At 38.3% G+C, this 18,527-nt stretch overlaps 1 protein-coding gene across 1 annotated transcript in view; it reads left to right on the top strand.

Moving 5' to 3' along the window:
• Window positions 1-18,527, top strand: part of grin2aa (glutamate receptor, ionotropic, N-methyl D-aspartate 2A, a) — a 60,898-nt gene that overhangs the window by 15,751 nt on the left and 26,620 nt on the right. Inside the window, exons 3-7 of the mRNA XM_034710543.1 lie at window positions 1,425-1,596; window positions 4,148-4,301; window positions 5,265-5,390; window positions 5,502-5,731; window positions 15,622-15,782. Of these exons, the coding sequence (XP_034566434.1) occupies window positions 1,425-1,596; window positions 4,148-4,301; window positions 5,265-5,390; window positions 5,502-5,731; window positions 15,622-15,782 (843 nt within the window). The remainder of the gene's footprint in view (window positions 1-1,424; window positions 1,597-4,147; window positions 4,302-5,264; window positions 5,391-5,501; window positions 5,732-15,621; window positions 15,783-18,527) is intronic.

Genomic DNA, 18,527 nt, shown 5'->3' with positions numbered 1-18,527 from the left:
AGACATTAACAGTTTTATTTTGTATGCAAATAAAACTGTTGTTTTTGTTGAAGTTTGAAAACAGTTGTAGTAAATATTATGTTCAATCAATAGAACGTTTGAAATGGTGCCTAGTTATTAATCTTCACAAGTTATATCTTCTTATCACCAACTTGCATAATAATTTGGCACACTCATTTCTGCAGATTCTGCATTTATTTAAAAATACAGCCAATGTAATTTGAAAAGCGTCATTTAAACCACACAGTTGAAGAAATATATTCACTCTCTGACTTCTTGACAAATTTGAAAACGACTGTTGACATAGTTTTTAAAATATTCACAGAAATGCAACTTGCATAAGTTTGGAACATGGTGTAAGACTAAGACTGAATCTAAAGTAGCCACCAAAATGAACCCTGCACAGGACAGCTACCCTGTGAGACATGCTCTGACATTGAAGTCTTGTGCAGCACAAGGCGTGAATGCACACAGGCCCTTAGACTTCCAATCATTAGAGCCCTCGTTTACAGAGTCTGCTGAGTGTTGAGATCTAATTTGTACTTTAAATCAGCTCAAAGAGATCCCAGAGATGAAGAGTGTGTGGTTATTATTGCAGACTCTCTGTGTGAGACCGACAGCTGCCAACAGATTTAAACAAACCGTCCCTCCTGTGAGGAACGATTGGATCAACACCAAGTCTCCAGTTCAAAGAGGGAATTGTATTCTCCTCATGATGACATTTGTAACACAGATTGCTGTTGACTGGGGAAGATAATTTAAAGTAGTTTACACTCGGGGCCAGACTTGGCTTGTGTTTGCAGCGCTGCAGAGTTCTGCCAAAGTTTTAGAGTTTCAGCTCTGAAAGTAAGTGCAGAGTCACGGCTGGATAAAGAGACATTTTTTTCTTCTTTCCATCAACTTTGTTCCCAGGTTGTTGTTGACTAAAGGACAAGGTTATTTTTCTCCTAATTAGCACATATCTGAAAGGTAAATGAGAGTCCCAGGTGGCTGAAGTTGATGTGCGCGCTCCGGTGTGTGCGTGAACACAGCCTGAACTCTGCGGCTGTCAGATTCGGCTCCACAGATGGTGCGAGGCGTGCAGATGCAGTACCGTCATAAACCTCCTTCTCTGGAGAGACAGAGAAGTAGAAGTAGCATATTTTCCAAGTCTTCTGATGTCATTCCTGAAGTGAGCAACCTGAACTTAAAGGTGAAATAGTCCCAGGGTGACATCTGAGCGTTGGTGCATTTTACAAGCAGAACAGAGAGAAGAAAGCTGCAGTTTTTTTGGGGTCCTGGAAAGGGAGACTGCTTTCAGGTCCTGGGTTTGTGTTGAATGCAGACTCTTTTAAATGCTCTCTTTGGTTCCATTTCTGTCACTTTCTGCCGTGGGCTGTCAGCCAGCAGGGCTCATAATGTGTGCTTTTTGTTTGTGTCTGCAGCAACACAACAGAGGCTGGTGGGACATACATCAAGAAGTGCTGCAAAGGCTTCTGCATTGATATTCTGAAGAAGATTGCAAAGTATGTGAAGTTCACCTATGACCTGTACCTGGTAACCAATGGCAAGCATGGCAAGAAGATCAACAACGTCTGGAATGGGATGGTGGGAGAGGTGAGGAAAAATACACTCTGAGCTTTTATTCACTCGTCACCTGTTTGATGATCTGTGAACGTTTTATTAGGATGTGATGATTTCCTCTGATTTTTAGTCCTCTAGCCTTGATGAAAGTAAACAGCATCCTTTTAGTGCTTGAAGTCATGAATGAGTTATGAGAATATGGATCGGTCTTTAAGTTTGCATCATATTCAAACAGATCAATCTGAGCCAAGGCTGAGAGCAGGGGCGGGTTCCAGACTTCTTTGACTGGGAAGAGATAGGAAAAAGGGTCGATTTTGGGGTGACCATAACAACCCTTAAAATCTGATTGGCCCTCCTAAAATCCTGCACAGTGATTGGCTATGTACCTTGTCAGAGGCGGGACTTGAGTTAAAAAAAAAACTCTGTTGGTGTTGTCTTTTTTTAAAAAAACATAATAAAAATAAAATCATAACAATACAATCAAATCAAATAAATATCAGAAAAATGATATAAAATATTAAAATTAAATCAATTAATAAAATCAGCTAAATATCAGAAAATTAAATACAACACTTTCAATAAAATCAGTAAAATAGATTCTGATAAATATAAAAAAAATGATATAAAATATTAAAATAAAATCAATAAAATAAAATCAGAAAATGAAATAAAATAAAAATTTAATTTAATAAATAAAAATGATACTAAAAAAATGGTAATAATGGTTACAATGCAGTCCAGGGCTAAAAATAAATTACGTATATAATTTATAATAACAAATTAAAAGCCAGATTAAAAAGGTAAGTCTTTAGAGCTCACTGTTTTAAAGTCCTGAGTTTAGGGGCATAAAATCAGAAAGACATTTGTTGAGACACTTTTTAAAGTAAAAACAAAAAAACACATATAAATATAACCTCTATTTTATACGTTATTATTAATATTAAAGGTATGATAGGTGTTAAAAAGGAGGTAAATAAATGCTTATAATCCCATGTGCACTATTATTGCCAACTCTGCAAAGGTCAGCAACCCAGTCCAAAACACTTTTACTTTAGTTGCCAAAATGAGCTTTAAGTGTTGTCTTTGTAAAAAAAATAAAAATAAAAATAAAAATCATTAAAATACAATAAATCAAATGAATGAATAAATATCAGAAAAATTATATAAAATATTAAAATAAGATAAATAAATAAAATCATCTAAATATCAGAAAATTAAATAAAATAATTTCAATAAAATGAAATCTAATAAATGTCAGGAAAATGATATAAAATACTAAAATAAAATCAGTAAAATAAAGTCAGATAAATATCAGAAAATGAAACAAAATAAAAATGTAATTAAATTAAATAAGATAGAATAACATAACAAATTATTATAAATGACTTATATAATTTATAATAAATTGAAAGATTGACAGACTATTCCTTTAGTTGCAAAAATTAGCTTTAAGTGTTGTCTTTGTAAAAAAAATAAAAAAAATAAAAAAAATCATTAAAATACAATAAATCAAATAAGTAAATAAATATCAGAAAAATGATATAAAATAGTAAAATAAGATAATAAATAAAATCTAAATATCAGAAAATTTAATAAAATAATTTCAATAAAATCAAATCTAATAAATATCAGAAAAATGATATAGAATATATTTTCAATCAAATCTGATAAATGTCAGAAAAATGATATAAAATATTAAAATAAAATCAGTAAAATAAAGTCAGATAAATACCAGAAAATGAAACAAAATAAAATTGTAATTAAATTAAATAAGATAGAATAACATAAAAAATTATAATAAATCATTTATATAATTTATAATAAATTAAAAGTTTGACAGACTATTCCTTTAGTTGCAAAAATTAGCTTTAAGTGTTGTCTTTGTAAAAAAATGAAATAAAATAATTTCAATACAATAAATAAAATAAAATCAAATAAAAAATATATAAAATAGTAAATTAAATCAATAAATAAAATCAGCTAAATATCAGAAAATTGAATAAATCATTAAAACAAAATCTGATAAATGTCAGAAAAATGATATAAAATTGGTACAATAAAATCAGATAAATACCAGAAAATTAAACAAAATAACAATGAAATAAAATTAAATAAGATAGAATAACATAATAATAAATTACTTATATATTTATAATAATAAATTAAAAGATTGACAGACTGTTCCTTTAGTTTTCAATAAAGAGCTTTAAGTGTTGTCTTTGGGAAACCTTGGCAGGTTTTGGCATGTAGTGTGAATGCTCTGCACGTCAACAAATCTGAGCTCCTCCTGCAGAAAGCTCCTTTGCATATCTTTAACTACCAGCTTTAACTTGTTGCTAACATCCTGGAGTTCATTGAAAGACTTAAAACTTTATCGCTGTCTGTTATTTTTAATGACAGAACTTCATTCACTCAGTTAAAGTTCATCTGGCATTCAGGTTGTTTAGCTGTGAGTCCCCGTCCCCTGACTAAAACCAGACTTAGTACAAAAACGATCAACTCCTGATCTCTGATTTCAATCAATGTCTTATCTGTCCCTCCATATCTCCTCCTTCCTTCCTCCCTCTCTTCCTCTGCCCTATAGGTGGTCTATAAGAAAGCCGTCATGGCCGTCGGATCTCTGACGATCAATGAGGAGCGTTCTGAGGTCATCGATTTCTCCGTCCCGTTCGTGGAAACCGGGATCAGCGTCATGGTCTCCCGTAGCAATGGAACAGTCTCCCCGTCAGCCTTTCTTGGTAACTGTCATGGAGTAACTGTTTGCTTTGTTGTTGTACTTATGGGGGGGAGAGAACGAGAGAGAACGAGAGAGGAGGAGGAGCTTGTTTGCTTTTCCCGGTGTGTGTGAGTGTAGGATGGTATTTGCTTTCTCTGTGTGTGTGTGTGATACAGAGCTGACAACACAATTCACTGCTGATACACAGCTGTCAATACTCCCTCTTTCATCTGAGGGATTTAGCTCCAACTCCTGCTTGTGCCACAATGACTCTCACTTACCTGAGAGGGGACTTAAGTGCAGGATTTTAACCTGACTGACCACGGATATCCCTGCCGTGGCGTGCTCAGTCACGTCCCTTTTGATGCGTCCTGCTTCATAGGCATCCTGCACGCTCCCACAGAGAGAGCCACTCCCTCAGAGACACAGAGGCACACAGTGTGACATGTATGGAGCATGCATTGACTGCTGCAAAAGTGGCAATTATAAGGGCTTAGCAGGAAAGCCCCAAAATGGCTACTTGCCAACACACACACACACAGATTGAAGGTGCACGGCCCTGTGCCAGCAGTGCTCTCCCATACATTAGAGCAGGATTTAATCTCTGCGGTGGTGTTGTGAGCTCAGAGGGAGGACAGGAGTGCTGACACCAGGGCTTCCTATACTGTACGCCTCCTCACACTGTCAAACGGGAGGTGTGTCCGTGTGAAAGCGACTGTGTGAGTGTGTGTGTGTGTGTGTGTTTGGGGAGGGCGTCGAACATGCAGAAGTCAGCTTGTTATCCATGCAGTGTTTTTTTCCCCTCAACGTGTGATTGATTTATTCATTCAGTTCGTGGAAAGACAGAGAGAGAGAGAGAGAGAGAGAGAGAGAGAGGGAGCATAAATCAGAAAAAGTGATGTGTAAGAAATAAAAGATGGAACTCAACATGTGTTAATACTTAATCTGTGCCCTCCTTTCTTTCTCTCCTCTTCCTCTCCCACAGAGCCATTCAGTGCATCAGTGTGGGTGATGATGTTTGTGATGCTCCTACTGGTGACTGCAATGGCTGTGTTCATGTTTGAGTACATCAGTCCTCTTGGCTTCAACAGAAACTTGGCACAGGGACGAGGTAAGCACAGACATGGACACACACACACACACGTAAGCTCCCTTTAACTGCAAACAATCCTGAAAACTGAGAGTTGTGCTTCTCCTTCCTCTCTCTCCTCTCCTCCATCAGACCCTCACGGCCCGTCCTTCACCATGGGCAAAGCCGTCTGGCTGCTCTGGGGTCTGGTCTTCAACAACTCTGTGCCGGTTCAAAACCCGAAAGGAACCACGAGTAAGTTCATAGTGTCTGTGTGGGCCTTCTTTGCTGTCATCTTCCTGGCCTCCTACACTGCCAACCTGGCCGCCTTCATGATCCAGGAGGAGTTTGTGGACCAGGTCACCGGTCTGTCTGATAACAAGGTAATGCATGACCAACACAGAGAGGGTGTTTGCTGTGTAGAAGCTAGGCAGCGGCTGTTTTCCTCCAGAGTCATCCTCAGTGACATTTCAGGACGATTTCAAGGCCTAACAACTTTTTTTGGTAGTCAGACGACCGCTAATGCTAGCATTCACCTATTCACTGAATGATGTCACTGCTATAGGAAGAAGCTTAAGCAAGTCAATGCAGTACAAAAGGCTTAGATTCCTGCACGACATCATGTTTGTTTACGTTAGCAAGGAAATTGTTCGGTGCTAGCAAGCTGTTGTGCAGCATTTAGCCGCTAGCTAGGAAACGATGCTGTTGATATGAGCTTGTATCATCATCTAAATTTCGTAGAGTTGCACGGTACACTTCAAAAAGCAGAAGTTTTCCAGAAATGTTATGAACTAGATGATGCTATGCTAGCGAAAAATGGTTGAATTATAGCACAAGCTGTTTGCTCAGGTACTTACTTAGTAATATTACCCACAGCTAAAACTCTTGAAAGACAGTGATGCTAAGCTATCACACAAAACAGGGAAGGCTCAATTTATAATCTGACATCACATTAGTATTTTATTTCTCATGTGCGTCATTGAGCTTGGAAATGGTTTAATGCTTGTTCCAATAGTTTACACTCCATCTAACGTGATGTTGGCTGGAATATAACTTCCTGCTGATTCCTGCAGGAGATGAAACGGTTTCATGCTAGCATTAGCTGTTGTTCAGTGTTATCACATATGTTGTTCAGCCTTTAAATGTGGTCCTGAATTTCACCACTCATGTTGTTCTGGTTGTTTATCAATGATGATGTAGTTAAATGCTGACTAACACACTTCATTTTTACAGTAATGTTCTATTATGGCATAACATGTTAAAGTCTTGCTGCAACTTCCAGTCTTAAAATATGAAGCCCATGCAGAAGTGTTAAAACTGCAGTTCCTTAAGCGTCCACTAGAGGCTGGCTGCAGAAACACAGGAAACCACATACACACCCATTCAAAGAAGACGATCTTTACAGCAGAAATAAACATGTTTACAGCCTGGTTCAAAAAACAGCTTAGGTCTGAAGAGCTCATTTCTCTATCAGCACACACTGTACAGGGTTGAATTTATTTATAACTCTTGTTTTGCCCAAATAAGGGCGTGGCAGATTTGATTGACAGGCGGGAACACTGTAGCTGTAAGCAAGGAGGCTAAAGGCCCGCCTCTTTACCTCACACTAGCTCCACAGAAGTTAGGTTGAGTTCAGAATTTCCAATATGGCACCCGCCGGCGATCTTCTTAAGAAACAGAGACTACATCCATTTATCAACCCACTATCTCTAGACTAGTTCATTCAAGTCACGCCTCTCCTGCAGTAAAAGTAAGAAGTATAAATATGTGATGGAAAGAGCAGACTGCAGCCGTCTGAATTAATGTAGTAATTTAGGAGCACACAATCCATTACAACCCATTAAAAACAGGAAGTACCTTTGACATTTGGATCCCCAGTGCAGCTGATTGGGATGGTTTTTGGTGGATGTAACTCGCTCTGAGGCTGTTTTTATTCAACATCAAAATAATATCACATTTTCAGGTTTTAAATGTTTGTAAAATGTGATTCTTATTCCAGTGTTAGTTCTATTTATAGCAGAATTTAGAGAAGTGGAAATGTGGTCAATGTTGTTGGAGGACGAGCGGCTGAAAGATTAAAAGAAAAGGTCAAGCTGGATGTAGAGAAGAAGCAGAGAAAGGCTAGACAAAAGGGTAGAGAGTTCCCGAGGAGAGGGAGACAGATGTATGAGGAGACGCTTCCAAGGAGAGAGCATTTTAGACTGATGTAGAGCGTTTTGACAACACGCAGAAGGAGGGAGAGGGCGGAGGAAGGGGGGCATGGAAGAAAGGGTAAAGCAACTGGCAGGAGGGCGACTGAGGAATAGCGAGAGGCCAAGACACACAAGATGGTACAAGACAACAAGCGGACAGATATGGGCCAGGTTGATGGCTGCGGTGGGGAGAAGGGGGCGGCACATGTATGGAGGGAGGAAGTAAAGGAGATATGGAAAGACAGAGAGGGCAGGGGAAGAAAAGAACCAGACAAAAAGGGTAAACGGCCGTTCAGGCGGATGTGCTGAGCCGCTAAGCCGACCCTGACAAGCCAAATATACAAAAAAAATCTCCTTTATGTGGGTTTTACTCAACAACCATGAAAAAGCCTGTGATTGACATTTCTCTCTGAGCAATTTGGACGCAAACTTTTGTGTCTTGTGTTTGGACTCCTCCACATCCAGAAGAAAAGATGTCTGGAACTGAAAACCTGGGGATTATTGAGGGACTAGAGCTGCAGGCAGAGCCAAATAAACATCACACATTCATGAAGTGCAAATAAAACCAGGACACGGTTGAGGTCTTTGTTGGAGCGGTAACACACGTGTGCCAAAGAGATGGATTTTTTTATTCCCCTCCGTAATGAAGGGAGCAGAATCGGCTACATTTTGGTGAACGCCTGAGCAAACAAAGCGAGGGCACAAAAACATCTCTGACTTAATTGGGAATGCAAATGTGTGTGTGTGTGTGTATCAGTGAGTCACCAGTGGAAACACAGCGGCTTTGTGAGCAACCTGTGGAGATGACAATGAAATAAATTGTCTGTGCTTTGCCAATTAGGCTGATGAAGTTGTGATATTTTTCAACCACCTCGGCCAGATTCAACAAAAAGAGCTGTGTTTATTTATTTGTTTATTTATTTATCTGTTCATTTTTTAACGGGAGGTAAGGAGAACTGTTAACTGAGCAGTTGGCCACTTTTTCCCAGGCTGGCAGTCTCATGCACAGTGATCAGGTCTGTGGTGTTCAGGCTGTAAAAACACCAGGGACTTGTTTTTTAAAGTGATGGCTCATTTGTTCCCACTTACAGTAAAAGACTTTCTCTTCCTTCATCTCTAACCGCCGATAGAGGAGCGTCTTTACTGCACAGATTTTAGGAAATCACATTTCAGCAGTCAGGTCTTCTGGTGTTGCAGAACTATTACCGTAAAGCATGTAATACAGGTCGTATAAGTACCTCTACTTTAGGGGTTTAAACTGTGTTCCTGCTTTACACCTTCCAGTGCCTGCAGCAATGTGCAGTCTCCATGCAGAGGTGTAGCTCTAACAAGCCTGTAACCTGCTGGTACTTCACTCAGCTTTATTTATGCAGCACCTTTCATACATTCAAGCATGCAACCCAAAGTGCTTCCCAGAAAAACCCAGCAATAGATAAAATGATACAAGGCTAGAACAAGATAGAGGAGAGTTACAGGAAATACTTGAAAATTAAAAAGAATCATTACAATAAATCAATAAAATCAAGTCAGATAAATATCTGATAAATACAATAAAATATTACAATTAATCAATAAAATAAAATCTAAATAAATATCTGATAAATACAATAAAATATCACAGTAAAATAAAAAATAAAATCAGATAAATACCAGACAAATGGAATAAAATGTTACATTAAAATCAATGAATAATATCAGATAAATACCAAAAAAAATACAATCATTACAATAAATCCATAAAATAAAATCAGATAAATATTAGAAAAATAAATAAAATATTACAATTAATCAATAAAATAAAATCTAAATAAATATCTGATAAATACAATAAAATATTACAATAAAATAAAAAAGTAACATCAGTTAAATATCAGAATAATAAAATAAAATAACTTAAATTAAGATAGAATAAAATAAGAAATAAAAATGATGCTATAATAATGGTATTAATGGCAATAATGCAGTACAGGGCTAAAAAGGATTTTAGTTGTAAATTTTCTAAGAAAATCTTTTAATCTTTTCTCTAAATTAACACTTTATTTTGGTGATATAATAATAATAAAATATGACAGTAAAATAAAAAATAAAATCAGATAAATATCAGATAAAATGGAATAAAATGTTACATTAAAATCAATGAATAATATCAGATAAATACCAAAAAAAATACAATCATTACAATAAATCCATAAAATAAAATCAGATAAATATCTGATAAATACAATAAAATATTACAATAAATCCATAAAATAAAATCTGATAAATACCAGAAAAATACAATAAAATATTACAATTAATCCATAAAATAAAATCAGATAAACATCTGATAAATACAATAAAATATTACAATAAAATAAAAAAGGAACATCAGTTAAATATCAGAATAATAAAATAAAATAACTTAAAATAAGATAGAATAAAATATAAAATAAAAAATGATGCTATAATAATGGTATTAATGGCAATAATGCAGTACAGGGCTAAAAATAAATTACTTATCTAATTTATAATAACAAATTAAAAGCCAGATTAAAAAGGTAAGTCTTTAGAGCTTGCTGTTTTAAAGTCCAGAGGCGGACAGTTCAGAGTTTAGGTGCATAAAATCAGAAAGCTCTCTGGGCTGCACTTGTGAGGGACACATGAGGAACATTTAAGGTAGATTAGGTGTCATGCTGGGCATGAGAGCAGATGCAGAATCATTGGAAGGCAGGGAATTAGATGATTCATCATGGGCACAATAATAATTGGTTGCTGGATTGAAGCCAGTAACTAAATCTGGATGCATTTTATATTCTGGCTGCAGCCTCAGGCCTCGTGGATACATGACAGATACATACATTTAAATGAGACTTAAAGCTCACAGTGAGTGAGACGTGCTGGTAGACAGAAGGTCAGTTTTTTATTCGCCACTCTAGATTGAATCATCCTGATAAGGAGCTGCTGATAACAATGTTTGTGTTAATTAGTAAACAGAAGCCATTGACCCAAATATCAACCTGGCTGCCGCCCAGTGCAGACCTTATTACATCAGCTGATGGCCCTCCTGCTGCTTGAGTGTCTTAAATCTGCAGAATGGTTTTGTAAAAGGGTGTAAAGGCGTCTGTTATCTGAATTTAAAAAAGCACTAATGTCACTGATTCAAACACTGGAATGCAGACAGAGGCTTTAAAATCATGTTTAGTCTGGTCTGAAGTGCAATAACTCCCAGCATGGACAAAGACACGGTTAGACACACGGACAGAAGGGAGTCCTTCGCTTATATAACAGCAGAAGTTGCGTAATAAGGAGACGGAGAGTGTGACAGGAGGAGAGCAAGAGAGAGAGAGGAGGAACCAAAGTGACAGGAAAACAAGAGAGGAGGGGAGAGGTGGAATAACAGCCTGAATACAGTGAGGGAAATTTACAGATTTAGAGATGTGCATTTTTATATAATACTTTCATTTATGGATTTGTGTTTTTAAATATAGATGCATCTTTCTGTGCACATGATAAGTGAATGTCAATAATGTATAAAGAGCACATTTAATGACAGAGATTCAGGGACACATTAGAAGTTTGAGTAATAACATTTTAATTGTATTATATTAAATATGTAATTTTATGAGAATAAAGTGAGACACAGAGACGGAAAATCTTTTAATCCTATCTCTAAATTAACACTTTAAGTTGGTTATATAATAATAATAAAATATTATAATAAAATAAAAAAGTTAAATCAGTTAAATATCAGAAAAATAAAATAATAATAAAAGAACAGAATAAAATAAAAATGATGCTATAATAATGGTATTAATGGCAATAATGCAGTACAGGGCTAACAAGGATTTTAATTGTAAATTTTCTAAGAAAATCTTTTAATCTTTTTTTTAAATTAACATTTTATTTTGGTGATATAATAATAATAAAATATTACAGTAAAAAATAAAAAAGTTTGGTATTATTTTGGTAATATAAAGGTTTTATTATATATAATAAAATAACCAATATATTTGAATATTATTACTTTTTTTTTCTCTTGCAATTTAATCTCAGAATAATTTGAGTACATTTTAAATTTACAGTTTTGTTTTCTAATACTTAATTCTCATAGATTTATGACTTAATTTTGTACATTTTAAAACATTATTTCTACTTTATTTTTGGACATTTATTCTTGTAATGTGATTTTTTTCTTGTGCAACATTATTCTGGCAAAATTCAGAATTAATTGACTTTAATTTAGGGTTTAATTCTTGCACCCTCCATATAATTATTCTAAAAATATCTGAAGTGAATATTTAAATTCTGCTGAATCTGTTGCTGCAGTTTACAGCCATGCTCTGTTTCCCTGTGTTTACCTCCCTCCGCCTGAGACACAGCAGGACCTTTTTTTCAAACCTTCACTCCCTCCTGCCTTGAGATTCAAACCGTGGCATACAGTCGTGTACAGTTCTTGTCCTTTCTTAACCTGAAAACTCCGTCTTCACCTCAAAAGAGCGACAAAGTGTGGAGAAAGATGTGGGAGTGAAAAGAGAGAGAGAGACAATAGGAAAGGCTGCGTGAGGAGAGAGCATCTCCCCAGGGCCCGGGCTTGTGATGCTGACACACATACTGCGTGACATCACCGCTGCACCCACGAACACGTGGCAGACTTTGACTTACCAAAGACCGCACTCACCATGACCTGGTTGCACAATAGACATGTGTACAGGCGGATTCAGAAGGCACACATGATGATAAATATTCATGTGTTTACCATGTAGATATGTTTGTGATATAACAGGTTCTCATTATTGATTCATCTCTGGCTGTCGAACACATCACTGATTATTACAGATGTTTGAAAAGCAGTGAACACAACAGCTCACTAATGACATGCAAATATCATCCTGCAAGTCTTCTTCTACTGTTCTACATGTACAACCAGGAGTATTAATACAACAGCTTTTTCAGGGTGCAAAGAAGGGGGGATGATGGGAAAAGAGGAGGAGAGAGAGGTGGCACTTTTCTCTAACTGACCAATGAAAATCAAGAAGGGGCGGGACTTTGGATGCAACTTTGTTCAACAACTTTGGGTGCAGGAGAAACTAACGTGGCGAGCTTTTTTGAAGCAACAATTTACAGGTTGCAAGCTCTTCCTGATAACGTCTCATAATTCTTCTTTGCAAAACGTCCTCGAATAAATGCAAAGATGAAGCATGCAGAGGGACGTGGAAGTGCAATGAGACTTTAGTAGCAGCATAGAGGGACCCAAAAAGAAAGAGAAGGTGGAATCTGACAATGAAGTGATAAAGTTTCACTTAACCCTCCTGTTATGTTCCTTTCTTAGGGACAGCAATAACTGCTAATGATATGCAAATATCATCCTGCAAGTCTTCTTCTACTCTTCTACATGTACAACCAGGAGTATTAATACAACAGCTTTTTCAGGGTGCAAAGAGGGGGGATGATGGGAAAAGAGGAGGAGAGAGAGGTGGCACTTTTCTCTAACTGACCAATGAAAATCAAGAAGGGGCGGGACTTTGGATGCAACTTTGTTCAACAACTTTGAGTGCAGGAGAAACTAACGTGGCTCTTCCTGATAACGTCTCATAATTCTTCTTTGCAAAACGTCCTCGAATAAATGCAAAGATGAAGCATGCAGAGGGACGTGGAAGTGCAATGAGACTTTAGTAGCAGCATAGAGGGACCCAAAAAGAAAGAGAAGGTGGAATCTGACAATGAAGTGATAAAGTTTCACTTAACCCTCCTGTTATGTTCCTTTCTTAGGGACAGCAAAAACAGGTAATGATATGCAAATATCATCCTACAAGTCTTCTTCTACTCTTCTACATGTGAAACCATGAGCATGCTTATTAAAGCTGGGGTTGGTGTTCAGATTTAGATCCACTTTTTGTCATACTGGTTAAAATGATCTTTATGTCCTGATTGTAATCAATACATAATGTGTTCTTAAAAAAGCTGCTATCTACAGGTGGAGTAAACCTGGGAAAACACCAACCAATCCCTGCCATCAGGAGCTAAATCATGAAACCAATCAGATCCCTTCCTGCCGTTCTGCCCGCCTCCTGCAAAGCGTACATGTTTGTTTGTGTTTTTAACTTTCACTATGAGAATGTTTTGGTGTTTTCTTGCCGCTGAGTGAGACATGAGTTGACGTAGTGCAAAACACAAACCATGTGCTGAGGACCGGTTTGGAATCAGTCACCATCATATGGTCCCGAATCAGCGGCGCTCATGCATGTGAGCGGGGGCGTCGTTTTGGAGGAGCTCCGAGGGAGAGGGGGGGGAGGGGTTAGATGGAGTCCTGAGGAAATGCTGCATTCAAATTCAAGCTAGTTTTCAGTGACTGCCAACCCTAGCTTTAATATAACAGCTTTTTCAGGGCGCAGAGAGGGGGGCATGATGGGAAAAGACGCACTTTTCTCTAACTGACCAATGAAAATCAAGAAGGGGCGGGACTTTAGATGCAACTTTGTCAACAACTTTAGGTGCAGGAGAAACTAACCTGACAGGATTTGAAGGAAAAATGTTCAGGTCTCAAGTTTGTAATGCCATCTCACTATTCTTTTGCATTTTAAAGAATATTTTCTTTGCAAAACGTCCTCAAATAAATGCAAAGATTGAGCATGCAGAGGGACGTGGAAGTGCAATGAGACTTTAGCAGCAGCTTAGAGGGACCCAAAGAGAAAGAGAAGGTGGAATCTGACGATGAAGTGATAAAGTTTCACTTAACCCTCCTGTTATGTTCCTTTCTTAGGGACAGCAACTTGACCCAGGGCATGTTTTAATGATTCAAAGTATCAGAACCCAAAAAATCCCAATAAACATTTTTTAAATCTCATTATTAATTCCATTACTGACCGTTTAAATCAATATGTAGTGCATTGGTGTTCTTTAAATCTCACAGATCATAGTTCAATCAGGATACTTCACTTGTTTTTTTGATAATTCATATTAAAACTTCAAGAAAGTGATTGGGGTGAAACACGTCACACAGTTGCAAAGAAACATTTAGTATTTGACACTTCTGACTCCTTTTAGCCTCCACTTTGACTGCCGGGTCAAATTGACCCACCAATAGTATCTATGTTATATAAACATGCAGGGGGGGTTGCAAATGTGTGCAATGAACTATTTTAATTTTATATGTTGTTCATGCTAATTAAGCCAAGCAGAAGAAGAATCATAGTGAAAAACATATTTGAAGAGGGATTTTTGAACTTTAAAATGGGTCAATTTGACCCGCAACATAGCAGGAGGGTTAAAACACTAATTTATTTTGCATAATTTCTATGCTGGAAACAAGGAGTTTGCAAGAATTCCCGTTCAAATTTAACTCTGATTTAAAAAAACATATATATATCTTATCTTTATCTTATATATATATCTTTTTTGCCTTTATTAGATAGCACAGCTGAAGAGAGACAGGAAATGTGAGGAGTAGAGAGTGAGGGAAGACATGCAGGAAATGGTCCACCTGCCGGGAGTCGAGCCGGCGACCTCTGCGACCTCTGCAACAAGGACTGTAGCCTCTGTATGTGGGGCGCTTAGACCACTAGACCACCAGCGCCCCAACTCTGAAATTTTAAACATAGTTCATGATTAAATAAAAAGTGCAGCTCTGTTCTGATTTTTTACTTTTAAGCACAAACTGAATATTTTTCTGACGTTTTTGTACGACGATGTGCATCAACTATTTTTTGGTTTTAGATTTTTCCAACATTTGATTTCAACTTTTGTCCAATTCAGCAAAGATTGTGAACCTCAGTGTCTCCAGGAGTCGTTTCAGCTGTGCAGAACTTTTAAAGATTGTAGAAGTGAAGATTCTTCTCTCTCATTTTCCAAAACAAGATACTTTTGTTGAAATGTCTCTTCAAGTTGTTCTCCAAACGGTGTAACTTATTCATCTTCTACTTTCACCCGCCTTCTCAGACGCACAGCGAGATTTACTCAGAACATGCTCAAACAACTGGAATACATTTTTGATGTGCCTGCATCTCTCTGCGTTTATGTTTTATTTACCCTTCGCTGCTCCCTTTCTCATTCTCCTCTCTCCTTATTTGCCCTCTTTTTTCTGTCCTCCTGTCTTCTGACCACAGTTTCAGAATCCGTACGCGTACTCTCCTCCGTTCCGCTTCGGGACGGTTCCGAACGGATCCACAGAGAGGAACATCAGAAAGAACTACCCTGCCATGCACCAGTACATGGTGAAATATCATCAGACTGGGGTGGTGGACGCACTCGTCAGCCTCAAAACGGGGTAAGAAACGGCGTGTGTGCATCAACAGATACTGTGTTCACGTTTTAACCACCTGCAAAATATACAGTGTGTGTGTGTGCATGTGTGTGTGTGTGACAGCTCCTCTGAGACTGGGGATGAATGGGCTTCCTCACTGGGAACAGCAGGAGCTATTTTTAGCCTGGGGCTCTGTAATGGGATTGGTGGTGCTGGTGTGTCATGGAAGTATATATTGATGTCAAAAAATTGGAGAGAGTACAAAACAGAGTCAGGAGCCACTCAGTGAGCAGGTCAGCCTTTGAGAGAGCACAAGGACGGATGTGTTGTAACAGAATCGGGTTTGTGTGAGGGAGAACATCACGGATTATCTGAGGGTGCAGGAGGAACCGCGACAGGATGATCGAACCGTCTGAGTCTCTGAGGAGGAAACTCAAACCCACAAATTACCTGACGACAGAATGAATCAGTTAAACGCTGTATTGGTGTTTTTATTTCATCATTGCCTGAAACACCAGTCTTATGTTTATACCAAAGCTTCTGTCCAAGCTGTAGTGCAGAAACCTGCCACTAGTTGGGGCTGCAGCTCTGGTTAAAGGCTACTGCTGCAAAATATAGCTGTACTACCTGGATGCAAACAAGCACAGATGGCAGATAGCATCTCGTAGCGTGGCGTGGTTTGTCAGTATGTTGATCAAGTGTCTGATTAAACTCACACATAACGTGCACAGGCATGTGGATGTAATCTACAAGACTGCTGGTGCTAGCTCTTCTAGTGTTAGCCACACTCAGCACTAATTTGGCATCATTTCCTCTGTGATCCCTTGTTCAGACTCGGGATGGGCATTTCAAGCCAAAATACCATTTGATAATCACCCCCCCACACACACACACACCTGTCCAATTAACGTCCCGTTTGTGTGTCAGTCTGGTTAACCTGCAGCAGGACGAGGTGCTGCGAGTAGTGGGCTCTGACAGCGTCTGTCCTGACCTTTATGTCGGTGTTTCTGTGACGCGGCGTGGCGTGTGTGTTTACATTTCACAGCCATGCTCAGTCTCTGGAAACACGTGTGTAGTAGTGTGAGATTCAGAAACAGAGAAAAACGTTGCTAATGTTTTCTTCTTCTTTTGCTATTTAATGCAGTTAGCATTCTTCTTCTTCTGTTATTTAATGCGGTTAGCAAACAGATTTAAGACGCTCTGTAGCCACCGTCTGGTGGGAATACTGTATTACAACCAGGCACCGGGAAAACGATGAAACATTTTACTTTTAAAATGAGAATGAATATTCCAATATTCTAAAATCATAGCCCATCCTGAGTTCAGACATGTTTTATTGTGCTCAATTCTGACTGCTGTCTTTCCTTTAAACTAGTCAGAATTTATATTTCTATTTAAAAGACTCTGAGATTAGTCACTGCAGGACATGCCTGCACTGTCCTTTCAAAATAAAAGCGTTGCTATTGTTCAAGGAGCAGATGGAGAAAAGAGCAGCTTTGGTTCCAAAGATGATCCATTATTAAAATCAGACTCTGCCTCAACGCCCAGACCAGAGGTGTAGCAGAGAATTCTGTCTCTGACACTGAAGGAAATGTGTCACATGATTGGTGGACTAAACCATTTCTCACCTATTGTGGGAGGGGGGTAGAAGATCCTCCAAGAACCTCCACCTTTGTCATTTTAAAGGTTTAGTTTTGAGCCATTTTTTAAGGATGTGAACTTTATTAGTAAATGGACACTCTTGGATTTTTAAGGGCTTTCAGTTTCACTTCCTGACTCTCACACCACTGCATGAACAAAACTCAGAAAGATTCTTCACTCTTCTGTCTGATTCTGCTCTTACAAATCTGTTCCTGTTTGCTCTCCATGTTGAAATGCAGACTGAGTAGATCCTTGTATTCATTTTGAGATCTTTAAAATCTTTAGTTTACCTCTATAGCCGACAAATATGTGTCTAAGAAGAAGAAGGAGAAGGAGAAGGGTGCTAACCAAACACTGAGTCAAAGCGTGTAAAAATGGAGGTTAAAGAAAGAGAAGCAGGGAAGAGAGACAGAGGGGTGACTCTCATCACGCTGTCACATGGGAAAAAGGAGGAAGGGAGGCGGAGCAAGAGGCCAAGGGTAAAACACCTGATTGGGGGAAATGAAGGCGGAGGGAAAAGGCCAAGAGACCGGGGAAGGAGAAAATGGTAATGGAATGGAAAAAAAGAGGGCAGAGGTAAGGGAAGGTAAGGGAAGGAAGGAAGGAGACATGGAGGGTGAGTGTGTAAAGGGAAGGAGGAATGGAGAAATGATGGATAAATTACACGAGACAAAGGACGAAAGGTTATCCAGAAGGTTGGCGTGATACGAGATGTTATTCCTGATTGGTTAATAGCCAGAGGGCGGGATCCAATCAGGTTCCCCGGCTTAAAAGGACGAGCTCCCTCGAGATGATGGAAAGAGGAGTCAAAGATACAAACACCACAACTGTTAGTCCTTCGTTTAGGAGTTATTTTGTGCAGCTGAGTGTCTCTCATGTCTCAGAAGTAAAGCAGGGTGTAAACATGCAAAGACAGCTTAGCATGCTTAATACTCTCTGTTGCTCTTTCCAGTGTTCCCGTATTCAAAACATGAACGCAGATGCAAACATACCTCGATAAACTGATTCCACACGCACGCAATCAGTGCCTCAAGACACACACACACACACACACACATGCTCTTGAATCTCTGGCTGCAGGTGTGTGTGGACTCTGTAATACCCTCATTGATAATTCTATTCCGTGGT

Source organism: Notolabrus celidotus, chromosome 20, assembly GCF_009762535.1.
Source record: "Notolabrus celidotus isolate fNotCel1 chromosome 20, fNotCel1.pri, whole genome shotgun sequence".
NCBI lineage: Eukaryota > Metazoa > Chordata > Actinopteri > Labriformes > Labridae > Notolabrus > Notolabrus celidotus.
This window is presented reverse-complemented; position numbering and strand designations above follow the sequence as displayed.